Below are 14388 nucleotides of genomic sequence, written 5' to 3'. Positions count from 1 at the left end.
TATGGTTAAGTTCTGGTCGAGTAAAGGTTGAGTACAAGTTCAGACTGTTAATAGATATAAGAAGATGTGGTATGAGTGCCAATGAGACAACTCTCGATCCAAGTCACAATTTGTAGTAGTAAACCTTTATAGGTTAAAGTACGGCTTTCAATACGGAGCCTTGGCTCACACCGAACAGCAAGCTATAAAAAGCCCCAAAAATAACTAGTGTAAAACCATTCAAACAAGAAAACCAACGGTCTAATCTATATAAAAAACGAAAAACGAGAAACACTTATGAACCACATCAACAAACGACAACCACTGAACATCAGATTCCTGACTTAGGACAGGTGCAAACATATACAGCGGGTTTTAACGTTTTAATGGGCGCCAACCTTAACCCTAATCTGAAACAATAGTGTAACATCACAACATAGAAAGACACACTATAAAATATCAATTGAAATGGCTTAACTCAATCAAAAGACATATTAACAAAAACAAGTGAACATACACTGAACGAATACATTTGATCTATGACACAATGTAAATACAAAATTAATAAAACAAGGGGGTTAGATGTAAAACAATATCAGAAAGACAACCATAACCTTAGACAAAATGCCGCCAAATAAAATACACATATAACACTGAATAAGTAAACATTAAATAACAAAAATACATTACAAATTGTATCAACAGGTCAAATTAACACGAAAGTACGATTTGAGAGTACTCGCAGTTACTGAAAATTAGTTAAAAGCCAAAAACAATTAATAATAAAAAAACGATGCATCAGAGACTAAAATCAACTAAAACAAATCCCAGGCATTTGGTGTTTTAACGTCATGGACAGTCAAAGAAGACATGACTTGTGCAATGCCAAAACTAAAGTATCGACAGTCAGTAGGATAGTTAGGAGTTAACCTTTTAATAAATATGTATAATGTTATATATATATAGAGTAATCTCTATATAGAAAATGAACGTGGATGTGTATTTATACATCCCAAAAAACCGTTTGAAAAGAATACAAATTTAGTTATGTTTTAATTTGCTGATGACAAAATCGATATTTGTGCCAATGTAAACTATATTCAAAGATCTAATTACAACATTGGTAAGATAACCTTTACTTATAAGTTTGTTTAAAGGTTCGATGAGTTTACACGGATCACATAGTGATTTCCGCGCTTTTAGTACAATATTACCGTAAAATTTAGGATGTGAAATACCGTTTTTAAAAAGTTTTCTACAGGTACAGCCAAATTTACTAATCAAATCTTTGTATCTATGAAAGAATTTATTAAAAGTTTTAAGTAATTTATAGTAACGAAATCCCTGACTTAATGATTTACCAGTGATGCATTGATTTCGTTCGTTAAAATCTATGACATCACTACACACACGGGCATAACGAACGAGTTGGGATATATAAACACCGTATGATGGAGCCAAAGGAACATCGCCGTCTAAAAAAGGAAAATTAACAATAGGGAACGAAAAATCGTCTCTTTTGTCGTAAATTTTAGCATGGAGTTTACCTTTAGAAATTGAAATGTTTAAATCTAGAAAAGGACAACTACTGCTGATTATTTTAGGTTTATTTAAAGTAAGTTCCTTTGGGTAAATTTCGGTAGTATATTTAGAGAACTCTGGATTATTTAACGAAAAAATATCATCAAGATAACGGTAGGTATTGTTGAATGTATCAACCAAATGTAACAATGACGTGTCTTTACTGAGTTTGGTCATAAACTTAGATTCATAGCAATACAGGAATAAATCAACTATTAAAGGGGCGCAGTAAGTGCCCATATGAATACCTACTACCTGTCGATACACTTTATCGCCGAAACGTACATATATGTTGTCCAGGAGAAAATTTAAAGCTTCAATCATATCTTCATATTTCCAGTAAGTGTATATAGCATACCTTCCTTTTTCGTTACAGAAAAAGGCTTTAAACGTGTTATAGCAAATAAATTTGCAATGAAATTTTTCAAAAGACCATTTAATTAAATATGAAAACTTTTTCTTAATAAGATTGTGTGGAAGTGTAGTGTAGAGAGTAGAAAAATCATAACTGTCAACAGAATTAAAAGGACTATCAAAAGCACATATTTTATCTAAAACCTCTAAGAAATTTTCAACACTCCAAAAATAATTATTACCATTATTTTCATAAGCTTTATTACAAAAAGTTAATAACAAGTTCTTTGATAGTAGTGAGGGAGGTAGTTAGAAGCACTGATATATTAGTAGTAGAAAACTTACTAGATGCGGAGATGAAACAGAATTTAAATGGTTGTTTGTGTAATTTAGGTAACCAGTACATAGTCGGGACTTTCAAATGTTCGGAAGAGGCTTCAAGATGGGTAGTGGCAGTGATATGCTTGTTTACAATTTGACTCTCTGTGGAGCGTACGGACCTGAATGTAGACGAATTGATAATTTCGTTTTGGAGAATTTCCGTGTAGTATATGCATCACACAACCACTACATTATTGGCTGCTTTGTCTGCCGGTACGAACACAAACCGCTTTGCGAGTACTTGGAGTTTATTTTTTATTCTAGAAATGGGTATATCATGGACCCTATTATTAATTTCAGAATTGTTTTCAAAATGAGATATACGAATATCAACAGTATTCATAATTTTATTCAAATAACTGTCTAGAGGTTTTTTATCAGATTTTTTACGTTTACACCAAATTTTGCAGTAGGCAGACAAAGCGTCTTTAATGACCTGACGACACTGTTTCTAATCTATTATAGATGGAGGACGATATTTAGGTCCTTTCTTAAGAAAAGTTTTGACCTCACGGTCTTCGACAATATTGAGGTCTCCTGTAATGACATGACCATAGGGAACATATCTAAAACTAGATGTTTCACAGTCTCAAGTGGAAGGAGCATTATTTTCTATATTGACGTCTGATGTAACCATGGTAACTGACGTTTAGTTAAAAATCAAACTTCTGCTGGGTTTTTAATAAGAATACGAAATAATAGGTGGTTCTGTATTATCAAAATATGGAGGTATTTGGCTATGGATGGTAGAGTCATTGAATATACTAGATAAGTCAAAATATAAAATCAATACCTCTATTTATATATTTTATTTTAAGAAAATGCCGTTTATGATTTTCAGGTTTATCGATACTAGGAAACAGCCTGTGATGACAAAAGGCTGTGATAATACGGGTGTAGTCATACAACGGGCTAAAAAAATTATCACACCCCTGAAAAACAGCATATAATTTACTCATTGGTATATGACCCAGTTTGCATAATACTTGATGTCTACCATTATGTTTTATTATAGATAACAGATCAGCAAGTGTATAATTTATACGATGTTTAATACGTTGATTACGGTTTTTGCGTTTACCATGAAACCTATTTTTTCTTAGTCGTTTATCGACAATATTAATGACATCGATCGAAGTTTTAGATATGTTCCCCTGTCCCAATACTTTGTCATTGAGACCGAGAGGATAAACTGTTTGAAGTCTTTTTATCCAAAATAGTTCGCGAACTTCACGGGATTTTTCAAATTGCTTGTGTGATTGTCCTGGTTGTTTCTGAACGGTAAGTATGATTCAAACTACAGTCGAGTAATATCAAGTAAAATTCAGACCAATTCAGACTGGTAGAGTAAATATCAGTACAGTCGAGCATAGATATAGGCCATTTCAGACTTTTACTGGTTTGTGATGATATGTTACGACATGTCACAACCTACAGTTTAGTGAAAATATTTTGTCATTATCTAATACGGTATCTTAGGAGAAGCGATAATAAGCCAAAATCAAAAGTTAAAACATGACCTTGACTTTTTACCGTGGCCTCATTTTCTTTTTGGTTGACCAAGGATCTCAAATCAAAAGACCCTAAGTCTCAATAACTGATGATTTGCCAGTTACATTTGCGGAGCACCTGCGATCACCCCCAGTTTTTGGTGGGGTTCGTGTTGCTCTGTCTTTAGTTTTCTATGTTGTGTTTTGTGTACTATTGTTTGTCTGTTTGTCTGTTTGTCTTTTTCTTTTTTAGTCATATCGTTGAGAGGTTTTTTTCGACTTATGAGTTTGAATGTCCCTCTGGTATTTTTCGCCTCTCTTTTACAAATACTTTTTACTTATATACAAAAGGGGGAATAACTCTCATATTGAATATCTGTATCGATCCGGTAAAAAATTTACAAAAAATCCTGAGGATATAACGAGCAATAAGGAAAAATGAATGTTTCGCTTTCTTGAACGGTTGCGAAGTAGCAGAGATAAAAAGTAAAACAGTGTTCGGGGAGATAACTCTAACAAGGAAAAACGGAAAGACCTAATAATAATCAGAACAAAGTTATTGGTATTTCCACGGAAACAAGAACAAATGATGTAGATCGTTCCACGGAAAGGTGGAAAGACATTCTAATCAGAACAAAATCAAAAGGTCTTTTCAAACTATCAAAAACATAGATTACTTCTTTAAAAAAACGTTAAAATTTAGTACATAAAATTGAGAATGGAAACGTGGAATGTGTCAACAACCCGACCAAAGAGCAGAAAACAGTTCAAGGCTACCAATGGGTCTTCAACACAGCGAGAAAATCTCGCACCCGGAGGCTGGCTATAGCTGGCCCCTAAACAAAAATGTATACTAGTTCAGAGAAAATGGACGTCATACTAAACTCCAAAACATATAAATGAAACAAAAAAAAAAAAAAAAAAAAACACTCTATATAAGGTTATGTTCATGTACTTTTATTGATGTCATAATTAACAAAATCTTTTACTCATGACTGAAAAGTGAAGAAATAGTATACTTAATACAATAGAATGCAGTGTTATAAATTCATAACCTTCTAAAAGACAAAAAGAAAAAGCACCTTGCGAAATTCTTTAATTTTTCTTTCAGATATATTGATGATGTCCTATCACTGAATAACCTATATTTCAGTCAGTACTTGCATCTCATATATCCCAGTGAACTTGAAATTAAGGATACTACCGATACTAGATAGACTGCTTCATACCTTGATCTTTTCCTCAATATTGACACAGATGGACGACCTCACACTAAATCTATGACAAACGGGATGATTTCAACTTCCCAATTATCAATTTCCCATTTATCAGCAGTAACATGCCCTCTGCTCCGTCGTATGGTGTTTACATATCTCAATTGATACGTTATAGTTCGTGCATGTTCACAGTATACGGACTTCATATACAGGAGTGTGCTCCTTATGCAAAAACTGCTCCAACAGAGTTATGAGGAAGAAAGATTAAAAATACTCCGTAAATTTTATGGACACCATCACGAATTGGTTGATCTATACGATGTGTCTGTGTCTAAACTACCTAACGACATTTTTACCACGTCTTACCTTGTGGTTTACACTCTACGTCGTCTGTCTGCTAAGTACCGAACGTGACCTATTCCCGAATATGACTGTTTTGCCGAGTGTGAATTCGCATTGCTATACGACGTGTCTCGGTATTTATACATCCAACATTCATGTATTTAGATATGATGTTTCTTTTGTAAGTACGGTTGGATATTGTTTTATGTCTTATTGTTTGTGGTTTGAATTCTTGATTTTCGGTACATTTCACATTTGTCTTATTTGTCAGTATAGTCGAGTTGATTTCCATTTTCCATGGATAAAGCATTGTGTTAGTCCAAATAATTATGACTTCGTCACAGCATTAATTCAAAATAGCCTTTCAAGACCGTCATAATCATGATGATTATTTGGACTAGCATTGTGAAAATAATTGTGAATTTTTGGATCTCGTTCCATATAATTGTATGAATTTCAAGATTTACCTTTGATAATATATATGTCACAAAAATACGTCACTTTTTGTGGCGTTGATCCATTCATGTGACGTGTAGTTTGTGGTGTCCTGTGCTGTCGTTAATTCATGGGAGATGTCCGTTATTATTCTGCGGTTTACATGTTGTAATGTACTATTATATTACTTATTTGTGTATTTCTCTGTGCTGAGTGTTCTTGCGTTTGTTTGTACTGTACTCCTGTCACGTAGTGTTGTCATTTTAGCGGTATTTTTTAACATTGTAATATAAGCGGGAGGTTTGGCTAGCCATAAAACCAGGTTCAACCCACCATTTTTTCTTAAAATGTCCTGTACCAAGTCAGGAATATGACAGTTGTTATCAAATAGTCCGTTTCTATGCATGTTGGCGTTTGTTTTTGTTGCAGTTCAGTGTTTCTTTTGTTCCGTTGTTTTCCTCTTATAGTTGATGTGTTTTTAGTTTGTAACCCGGATTTGTTTTCTCTTAATCAATTTATGACTTTTGAACAGCGGTATACTACTGTTGCCTTTATTTATATCCCTTCCAACTTTAATCATTAGGGTGGTCTAAAGTGTCAAAAGAGGGACGAAAGATACCAGAGGGACAGTCAAACTCATAGATCGAAAACAAACTGACAACGCCATGGCCAAAAATAAAAAGATGTCGGTATTAACTGCAATAGTAGAAAAATTTATATCGTGTTCTCCTTGATGAAATTGCTACTTACTGATACTTTCTTTTATTTTACAGAAATCTTTGTACACGAGTTGTGAGGGCCTTCCAATATCATAGATATTGTAGATGTCGGGTGTGGGGTTGGTAAGTGTATTAGGAAGCGTTTTCATTGGTCTTTAGGTCATAACTAAACAACGTCCAAAAGTATTATGGGACAAAACTCGACACCTCAAACATAGCAGATATGCGCAATGTTCGTGTCCATGAGTGATACATATAATGTATTAAAACGTCAAAATGAAGTTTTATGTTTGATAAACGTATTGATCATTTCTCCGTTCTGATTCAATATACGATAATCAAGATTCACTGATAAATTCTTAATGGTGTATTTACATCTGAAGGAAGACAAGCTTGGGAATTTAAAACCAAAAATTCCTTAAAAAACATACAAAATCATGTTAAATGATATATTTTTTGTACATATGTGTACCAGTATATCATTCAGAAATCCGATTTATTCGTTCAATCCGGTTGGGAATGTACTCACTCGTGTTTTTGCATCCTATTCTCTATAATAATTGATATGCGTGTTCACAGTATTGGTTTTTCTCTCAAATCAATGCGATGCTTGATTTCTCTTATGACATGTTGAATGTAGAAGAAAAAACTAAACAATGATTTTAGATTAACATATAGAGGTTCAAAGTTCTCAATTGTAGAATCTTACATTTTGAAGTATTTGTAGAACAATTACAAGATGAAGCCGGTTGAAAATCTTCGTTTACTCTCGAATCACACGTTCAACTTAAAGTCTATCGCTAGTTTATATTTCGGACATATGTTATCACGAAATGTGTCGATATTGAGCCCTTGTTCTTTCCAACAGTTACACAAAAATATAAATGATAACAGGAAAATTATAAAACAAAATCAACAGAAAGCTTATTCACAAAGCATCCGTTAACTAACGAACCCGTATACATTAAGTTTCCATTAATTTTAATTCGTATTCACAAATTCCCTGATATTTAACGCACCCGTTAAGCAGAGGTCACACATTTACGATTTTTACCGCCGTCCTTGATAGGACCATTTGCGATCAAAATTTGTCAAAAGTCTGATCAAGATCCGGTGAATCGTGGCTGGAAATTCATACTTTAATTAAAATTTGTAAAAACATTTATCTAATCACGACAAAAATCAGATATTGTTGAGGAAGCGTCCAAATGCATCTGTTTCCAGCCAAATTTGTTCCGATTATCCCGTTCTCAATCCGATTCTAATTCGATTTGTATCTTTCATTTGGTAAAAAACGACCGAATATGTCCCGACAGCGTCCCGATTCTGCTGAATGCGATCCGACAGAGATCAGACAGTGACCAGACAGTAAACCGACGTTGACGGAAGATATCCGTTAGAACACTGTTTCATGTGATAGTCCCGTCTTTTAAAATAATCGCGATATTCGGGATGATTAGGTACTACCGGAACCTAATCCTATTACAGTCTGCTGTACCGCATTGCAAACGGTTTTGTCTTGACTCCGTCGTATCGTTTTCTGTAATTGTCGGGACTCCGACGTGGGTATTATTGCCGAATTTCGTATTAATAACGGAACTGTTCCGGAACAAAGACGGTTCGCATTCGCCAAGATCTGGATGCAATCTGGACCTAATTGGCAAAAAAACAGCAATGACAAATTTCTCCAGATCACGCCCGTTCCACAGGACACCGTCCAGAAAACACAGAACTTTGTTACGATTTTGATCCGATACAGCAGAATCTGTCACGACATAGCCACGATCGTAATCCGACTAGACAAAATCGGCTGAGTTTTCCCGAATGTTACGGGACGCACCTAACTGTCGGGGTGCTTGGCCGACCTCTCCGGACCATTCCCGATCCATAGGCATCTGTTACGGACGTATACGACTGCGTTCAGACAATGATAGGACATTCCAGATCATTGAGGATAGTAATCCGACTTTTTCACTTTTCGTGTCTTAGCGCTGTCTGATCTCAAACGGGAAACATAATCGTCACTGTGTGAACGCCGCATTAATGTCACCGTTAATTGTTCCGATTCAATGTAGAAATTGATATCATTCCATTTAAAAACTTTTTATAAACGGAAAGTGTAATTATATACCTTTCGCACTTGTCAATGGCGTTGGGATATGACAAATTTACTTGTAATAAAAAAAAATCCATAAATAGCATGTGCAACTTTAAAGACTAAGCAGATGTGTTTGGGTTAAGAAATTTAGAAGGTACCTCTAGATGACAATGATTTATAATGAACCGTCCATGAATACAACGCAAAGCCTTCTAAAGAGTTTCATTGCAAATTACTACATTTCAAACAGTGTGAATTGGTTGAAGCTCGCAAAGCCAAACAGACTATAAATTCATTTATTGCATTTTTAGTATCATTATCAAACATTTTCACTGATATTCTGAAGTATTGACACTTTTTTTTTTGCATGTAATTCATATTTCAAAGGTACGATCAAATTTCATTCTTATTCAAATCCTTTAAATATCAGTGAGGTCTTGGGAGTTCTAGGCGAGACAAAATCGAATATACAACATATTTGCAGAACCACATCAGTCATGGTAATTTTCAAGTGTTTCGTCTAAGAGTTGTCCTTCGTTGTTTATGTTTTGTGACTTCCATAAGTATCTGTTTTACTATTTCAATGTACAACAGTGTTCACAATCGCCCACAAAACAACACAGCAGAATTGTAGATTTTTGAATGGCATCTGCACCTGCAGGCACTCTTTAGAATCCGCCACTCCACAAGTCATTATAAAAATTTCAGACAAAACAAGTGTGGACACAGACAAAACAAGTCTATATGTTTTTATGATAAAAAAAAAAATATTTTCAAATGGAGTGAGACAAAGGCTAGAAAAGATCTCCGGAAATGTTAAAACCAGACAATAGAATGTCGATTACTAAACTGTGGTATTATAAATATCAGTCACTTCGTATCCAGACAACGCAACAATCAAATGAAAACGATCAGGTAGACAAAATTATATCGATACAGAAATATCGATAGATTGATAAAACATGAGAATATATTTCGATAAACATTCTTTCTAAGATATATGCATGAGTAAAGAACTTCATGTTTATTAAGAATTAGAATACCAAGCAAACCAAAAATATCAAAAATGAACAGTCAAGAGAAAATTGACCTCCATGTTTGGTTTCATAGACATGATAGACCACTTGTTTCACTTATTAATAATCGGTTAATAAGTTTATAATAAAGATGTGACTCATACTATAAAAAATACAAGGATAAGCAAGCAAATTGAATCTCATACAATTTATAAACAGGTGCACTCACTGGAAAGGCGTAAGACGTCCATACTACTACCCAGAGAACTACTGTTGTCCAGGATGGAAGCATGATGGAGACCAAAACTGCAATATCCGTAAATATATCTCTATCATGAAATATGCTACAATATAAAACGATTATTAATCTGATCAAACATCAGAAACCTTAATCTGTTCAAATGTTTAAAAAAACAAAGAAAAGGTTATATTGTTTCGAATAAGGAATTCTACAGATACAATAATATATAGCACATGTTTGATTTTGGTATAAAAGGTAATGTAGTTTGCATTATTGGTATATGTGCATGTATATAAGATGATTTCTCAATTTAAACTATTGCATTTTTATATGTATATTAAAAACATTCAACATTTTTTTAATAATTCCCAAATCAAAGAAACTGATACAGATACGTGTTTACTGTTTTGATGTTAGAAGTTTTTAACTTCTTCTTTCGATTTTGATGAAAACAAAGCTATCACAAAATTATGAATATAGGATGAAAAACTGTCCACTTAATATAGACAAAAATATAGAAGTATAGCAAAATTATGATATGACTGACATGCATGACAACTGAATAACTCAACCACAGACGATTTCGTCAGCAAGGAACAACCAAACAACACCCCATTCTAAAAAAAGTAGAAATAAAAATGATAACCACTGGATAAAAGTCACATATAACATGTGTCACATGTCTAATATCTCATGAAATAAAACTTATAATCATATTTGCTATTACCCATAATACAATAATGTCTCTCTATACTGTCGAAATGTGAGATATTCTACTTCTATACACAATAAAGTAATAATAATGGCTATGAATAATGAAAATATAGGTGTCGAACTGTTCAGGTGGGACGAGAAAAGGTCGGAACTATGCTCGTTTATTAGCCAGTAATAAAACCGAATAACTCTCTTGCGAAAGAGTATAGAACTTAAAAGATACATATCCATACTCAGGATTAAGACATTAATTTTTTACAGCTGAAATAAAAATGTTTTCTATATACACCATGCCCGGCTTACAAAATCATATTCATGTTCAATAAACAATGAATGTATAATGAACACTAATGTACTAAATCTCAATTTAATGTGACCTGGTCTCAGTTGCAAACTGTCTAAACCAAAAGTTTCAACCCGAGAATTTTTTGAATTCCACACTTTTACATTTCTATGTGCATAAGTCCTTAAATCGAGGTCGAAATCCTAATTTTGTTTGCAATTGAAAAAAGTTCATTCCACATCTTAATTCGCATGTGAATTAAGCTTCCGGTTTTTAATAAAACTTCGAGGTAAACCATTTTAACCAACAACTTGAACCTGATAAGGAACGGACGGAATAGCGTACGTACCAACGGACGGACGTACAGCCAAGAGAACACGATGCTTCGTATTATTCAGACGGCGCATAAAAAATGTTTGTCTGGACGGAAGACAAAAGGCCGCCTCCCTCCCCTACAAAAGATAAATGTTTAGAGCTAAAGAGCGAATAGAAACTAATGCACTACAATGTACAAAACTCATTCTCACTCAGGATTTTTGAAAAAAAAATACATCTTCATATTTCTTGAGAAATATACATACTGTAGTAATTGTAAGCAATTGTTCGCTGAGGGGCTTCATATAGTGTGTAGGCCTTACTCGAATTATCACAAATATGCCTTGTAAACAAGGGTGGATCAAAAAATTTGTCTGGGGGAGGGGAGGGTCACCTTACGAACTCTTATGCAAATTGCTATTTGTTTTATTGATATTAATGTCATAAAAATAATATTAATTAGAGCAAATGGTTAAACAGGACTTATAAAATTGATTCCAATTTCATTTTCTTAGATGCGTGCTTGCAAACGTGTAAACGATCACATCAAGTTCTTAATGTACATTATAATGCACATGCATTAGTGCATCAATAAAAGTTGGTATATCGACCGTCTTTTTCTCAAAAATGTCAAGGAAAATCTGTGCTTTGGCTCTTGCTTCATCGTGGCTCTTTTTACAAAGTTTGTCATTTAACCCGAAATAGAGCACAATATATACAATAAGCTCCTTCTTTTGAAAGGGAGTACACAAGCCCGTCATATCGAATCAGACAATTTTTCTGACACAGTGTGTTCTTACGTGCGTACATACGGGAATTAATAGTTTGAGTTCCTGGTTGAAAATGATCCCTTATCAAATTAAATTTTAGTTCATTTTTTAGCTCACCTGGCCCGAAGGGCCAAGTGAGCTTTTCTCATCACTTTGCGTCCGTCGTCCGTCGTCGTCCGTCGTCGTCGTCGTTAACTTTTTACATTTTGAACTTCTTCTAGAGAACCACTGAATGGAATGAAACCAAACATGGCATGCATGTTCCTTATGAAGTGATGACCAAGTGTTGTTACTTTGTAGCCGATCAATCATCCAAGATGGCCGCCAGCGGGGGACTTAGTTTAACAAAGGACCTTATGGGAAATACATACAAATGTCTTCTTTTAGAGAACCACTGAATGGAATGTAACCAAACATGGCATGAATGTTCCCTGTGAGGTGCTGACCAAGTGTTGTTACTTTGAAGCCGATCCATAATCCAAGATGGCTGCCAGCGGGGGACTTAGTTTAACATAGGACCCTATGGGAAATATTTACAAATGTCTTCTTTTAGAGAACCACATAATGGAATGAAACCAAACATGGCATGAATGTTCCTTATGAAGTGATGACCAAGTGTTTTTACTTTGAAGCCGATCCATCATCCAAGATGGCCGCCAGCTGGGGACAATGTTTAACAAAGGACCCTATGGACAATACATACAAATGTCTTCTTTTAGAGAACCAAATACTGAATGGAATGAAACCAAACATGGCATGAATGTTCCTTATGAGGTGCTGACCAAGTGTTGTTTGTTACTTTGAAGTCGATCCATAATCCAAGATGGCCGCCAGCGAGGGACTTAGTTTAACATAGGACCATATTGGAAATATTAACAAATGTCTTCATTTAGAGAACCACTGAATGGAATGAAACCAAACATGGTATGAATGTTCCTTATGAGGTGCCGACCAAGTGTTGTTACTTTGAAGCCGATCCATAATCCGAGATGGCCGCCAGCGGAGGACTTAGTTTAACATAGGACCCTATGGGAAATATTTACAAATGTCTTCTTTTAGAGAACCACATACTGAATGGAATGAAACCAAGCATGGCATGAATGTTCCTTATGAGATGCTGACCAAGTGTTGTTACTTTGAAGCCGATCCATAATCCAAGATGGTCGCCAGCGGGTGACTTAGTTTAACATAGGACCCTATGGGAAATACATACAAATGTCTTCTTTTAGAGAACCACTGAATGGAATAAAACCTAACATGGCATGAATGTTCCTTTTGAGGTGCTGACCAAGTGTTGTTACTTTGAAGCCGATCCATAATCCAAGATGGCCGCCAGCGGGGGACTTATTTTAACATAAGACCCTAAGGGAAATACATACAAATGTCTTCTTTTAGAGAACCACTGAATGGAATAAAACCAAACATGACATGAATGTTCTTTATGAAGTGATGACCAAGTGTTTTTACTTTGAAGCCGATCCATCATCCAAGATGGCCGCCAGCTGGGGACAATGTTAAACAAAGGACCCTATGGACAATACATGCAAATGTCTTCTTTTAGAGAACCACATACTGAATGGATTGAAACCAAACATGGCATGAATGTTCCTTATGAGGTGCTGACTAACTGTTGTTACTTTGAAGCTGATCCTTCATCCACGATGGCCGCCAGTCGGGGGACTTCCTTTAACATAAGACCCTATGGGAAATACATACAAATGCTTCTTCTAGAGGTGCACTGAATGGAATGAAACCAAACATGGCATAAATGTTTCTTATGAGGTGCTAATGAAGTGTTGCTACTTTGTTGCCGATTTACTGTTCAAGATGGCCACCAGGATTTTTTTTATTAAATTACAAGACCAATATTAAACCAAATTTGGCCTCACTCATTATTAGGGTATCTGTTATGATTTTAATCTATTTTTACATGATTTCCAAAACCAAAGTAGAATCAGGTGAGCGACACAGGCTCTTGAGAGCCTCTAGTTTCACATTTACAACAAAAAGGTTTGTTTCTCTACATGTATTTTTATATCTTCCAGTTTCTATAAATAATCTATGTAAAGATAGTCTTAACCTGCAAAATGCTTAAGATAAGAAAGTATCTAATTCTACAGCCTTGAGTGTGTCACTATTATTTGTAATCGCTTAAGGTTTTTGTGTGTAAAGCTTGGTCTAAAATGAAGCTAAATTTGCTTTCATTAGGGGACAGAAAGTCTTCTATGATATTTAAAGATCTTAAACCATTGCATAACTAAGGAGTACTAAGTTATATTGCCTTGATTATGTAAATATTTTGCGATTGTAACAGCATCCGATAAATAGTGAAATTCTGACAAACTCTGTAGACGTTAACAATATTTTAACAGATTTTGCAATGTTATAAAGTAATTGAAACCGTTATTTCTAGCTCTGATAGTGATGCAAAGTTATATGAACACCTTATATAA

The 14388-nt window shown here is 34.7% G+C and overlaps 1 protein-coding gene across 6 annotated transcripts in view; it reads left to right on the top strand.

The window, feature by feature from the left end:
• The window catches only part of LOC127731025 (uncharacterized), a 349419-nt gene that overhangs the window by 52135 nt on the left and 282896 nt on the right, over window positions 1-14388 (top strand). For all 6 annotated transcript variants that reach the window (XR_007995416.1, XR_007995417.1, XR_007995418.1 and 3 more), the window contains exons 2-3: window positions 6553-6621; window positions 9832-9929. Coding sequence is in view for 3 of the 6 variants with exons in the window: in XM_052239772.1 (XP_052095732.1) it covers window positions 6553-6621; window positions 9832-9929 (167 nt within the window). In the remaining 3 variants the exon portion in view is untranslated. The remainder of the gene's footprint in view (window positions 1-6552; window positions 6622-9831; window positions 9930-14388) is intronic.

Source organism: Mytilus californianus, unplaced genomic scaffold (assembly GCF_021869535.1).
Source record: "Mytilus californianus isolate M0D057914Y unplaced genomic scaffold, xbMytCali1.0.p SCAF_2, whole genome shotgun sequence".
Taxonomy (NCBI): domain Eukaryota; kingdom Metazoa; phylum Mollusca; class Bivalvia; order Mytilida; family Mytilidae; genus Mytilus; species Mytilus californianus.
This window is presented reverse-complemented; position numbering and strand designations above follow the sequence as displayed.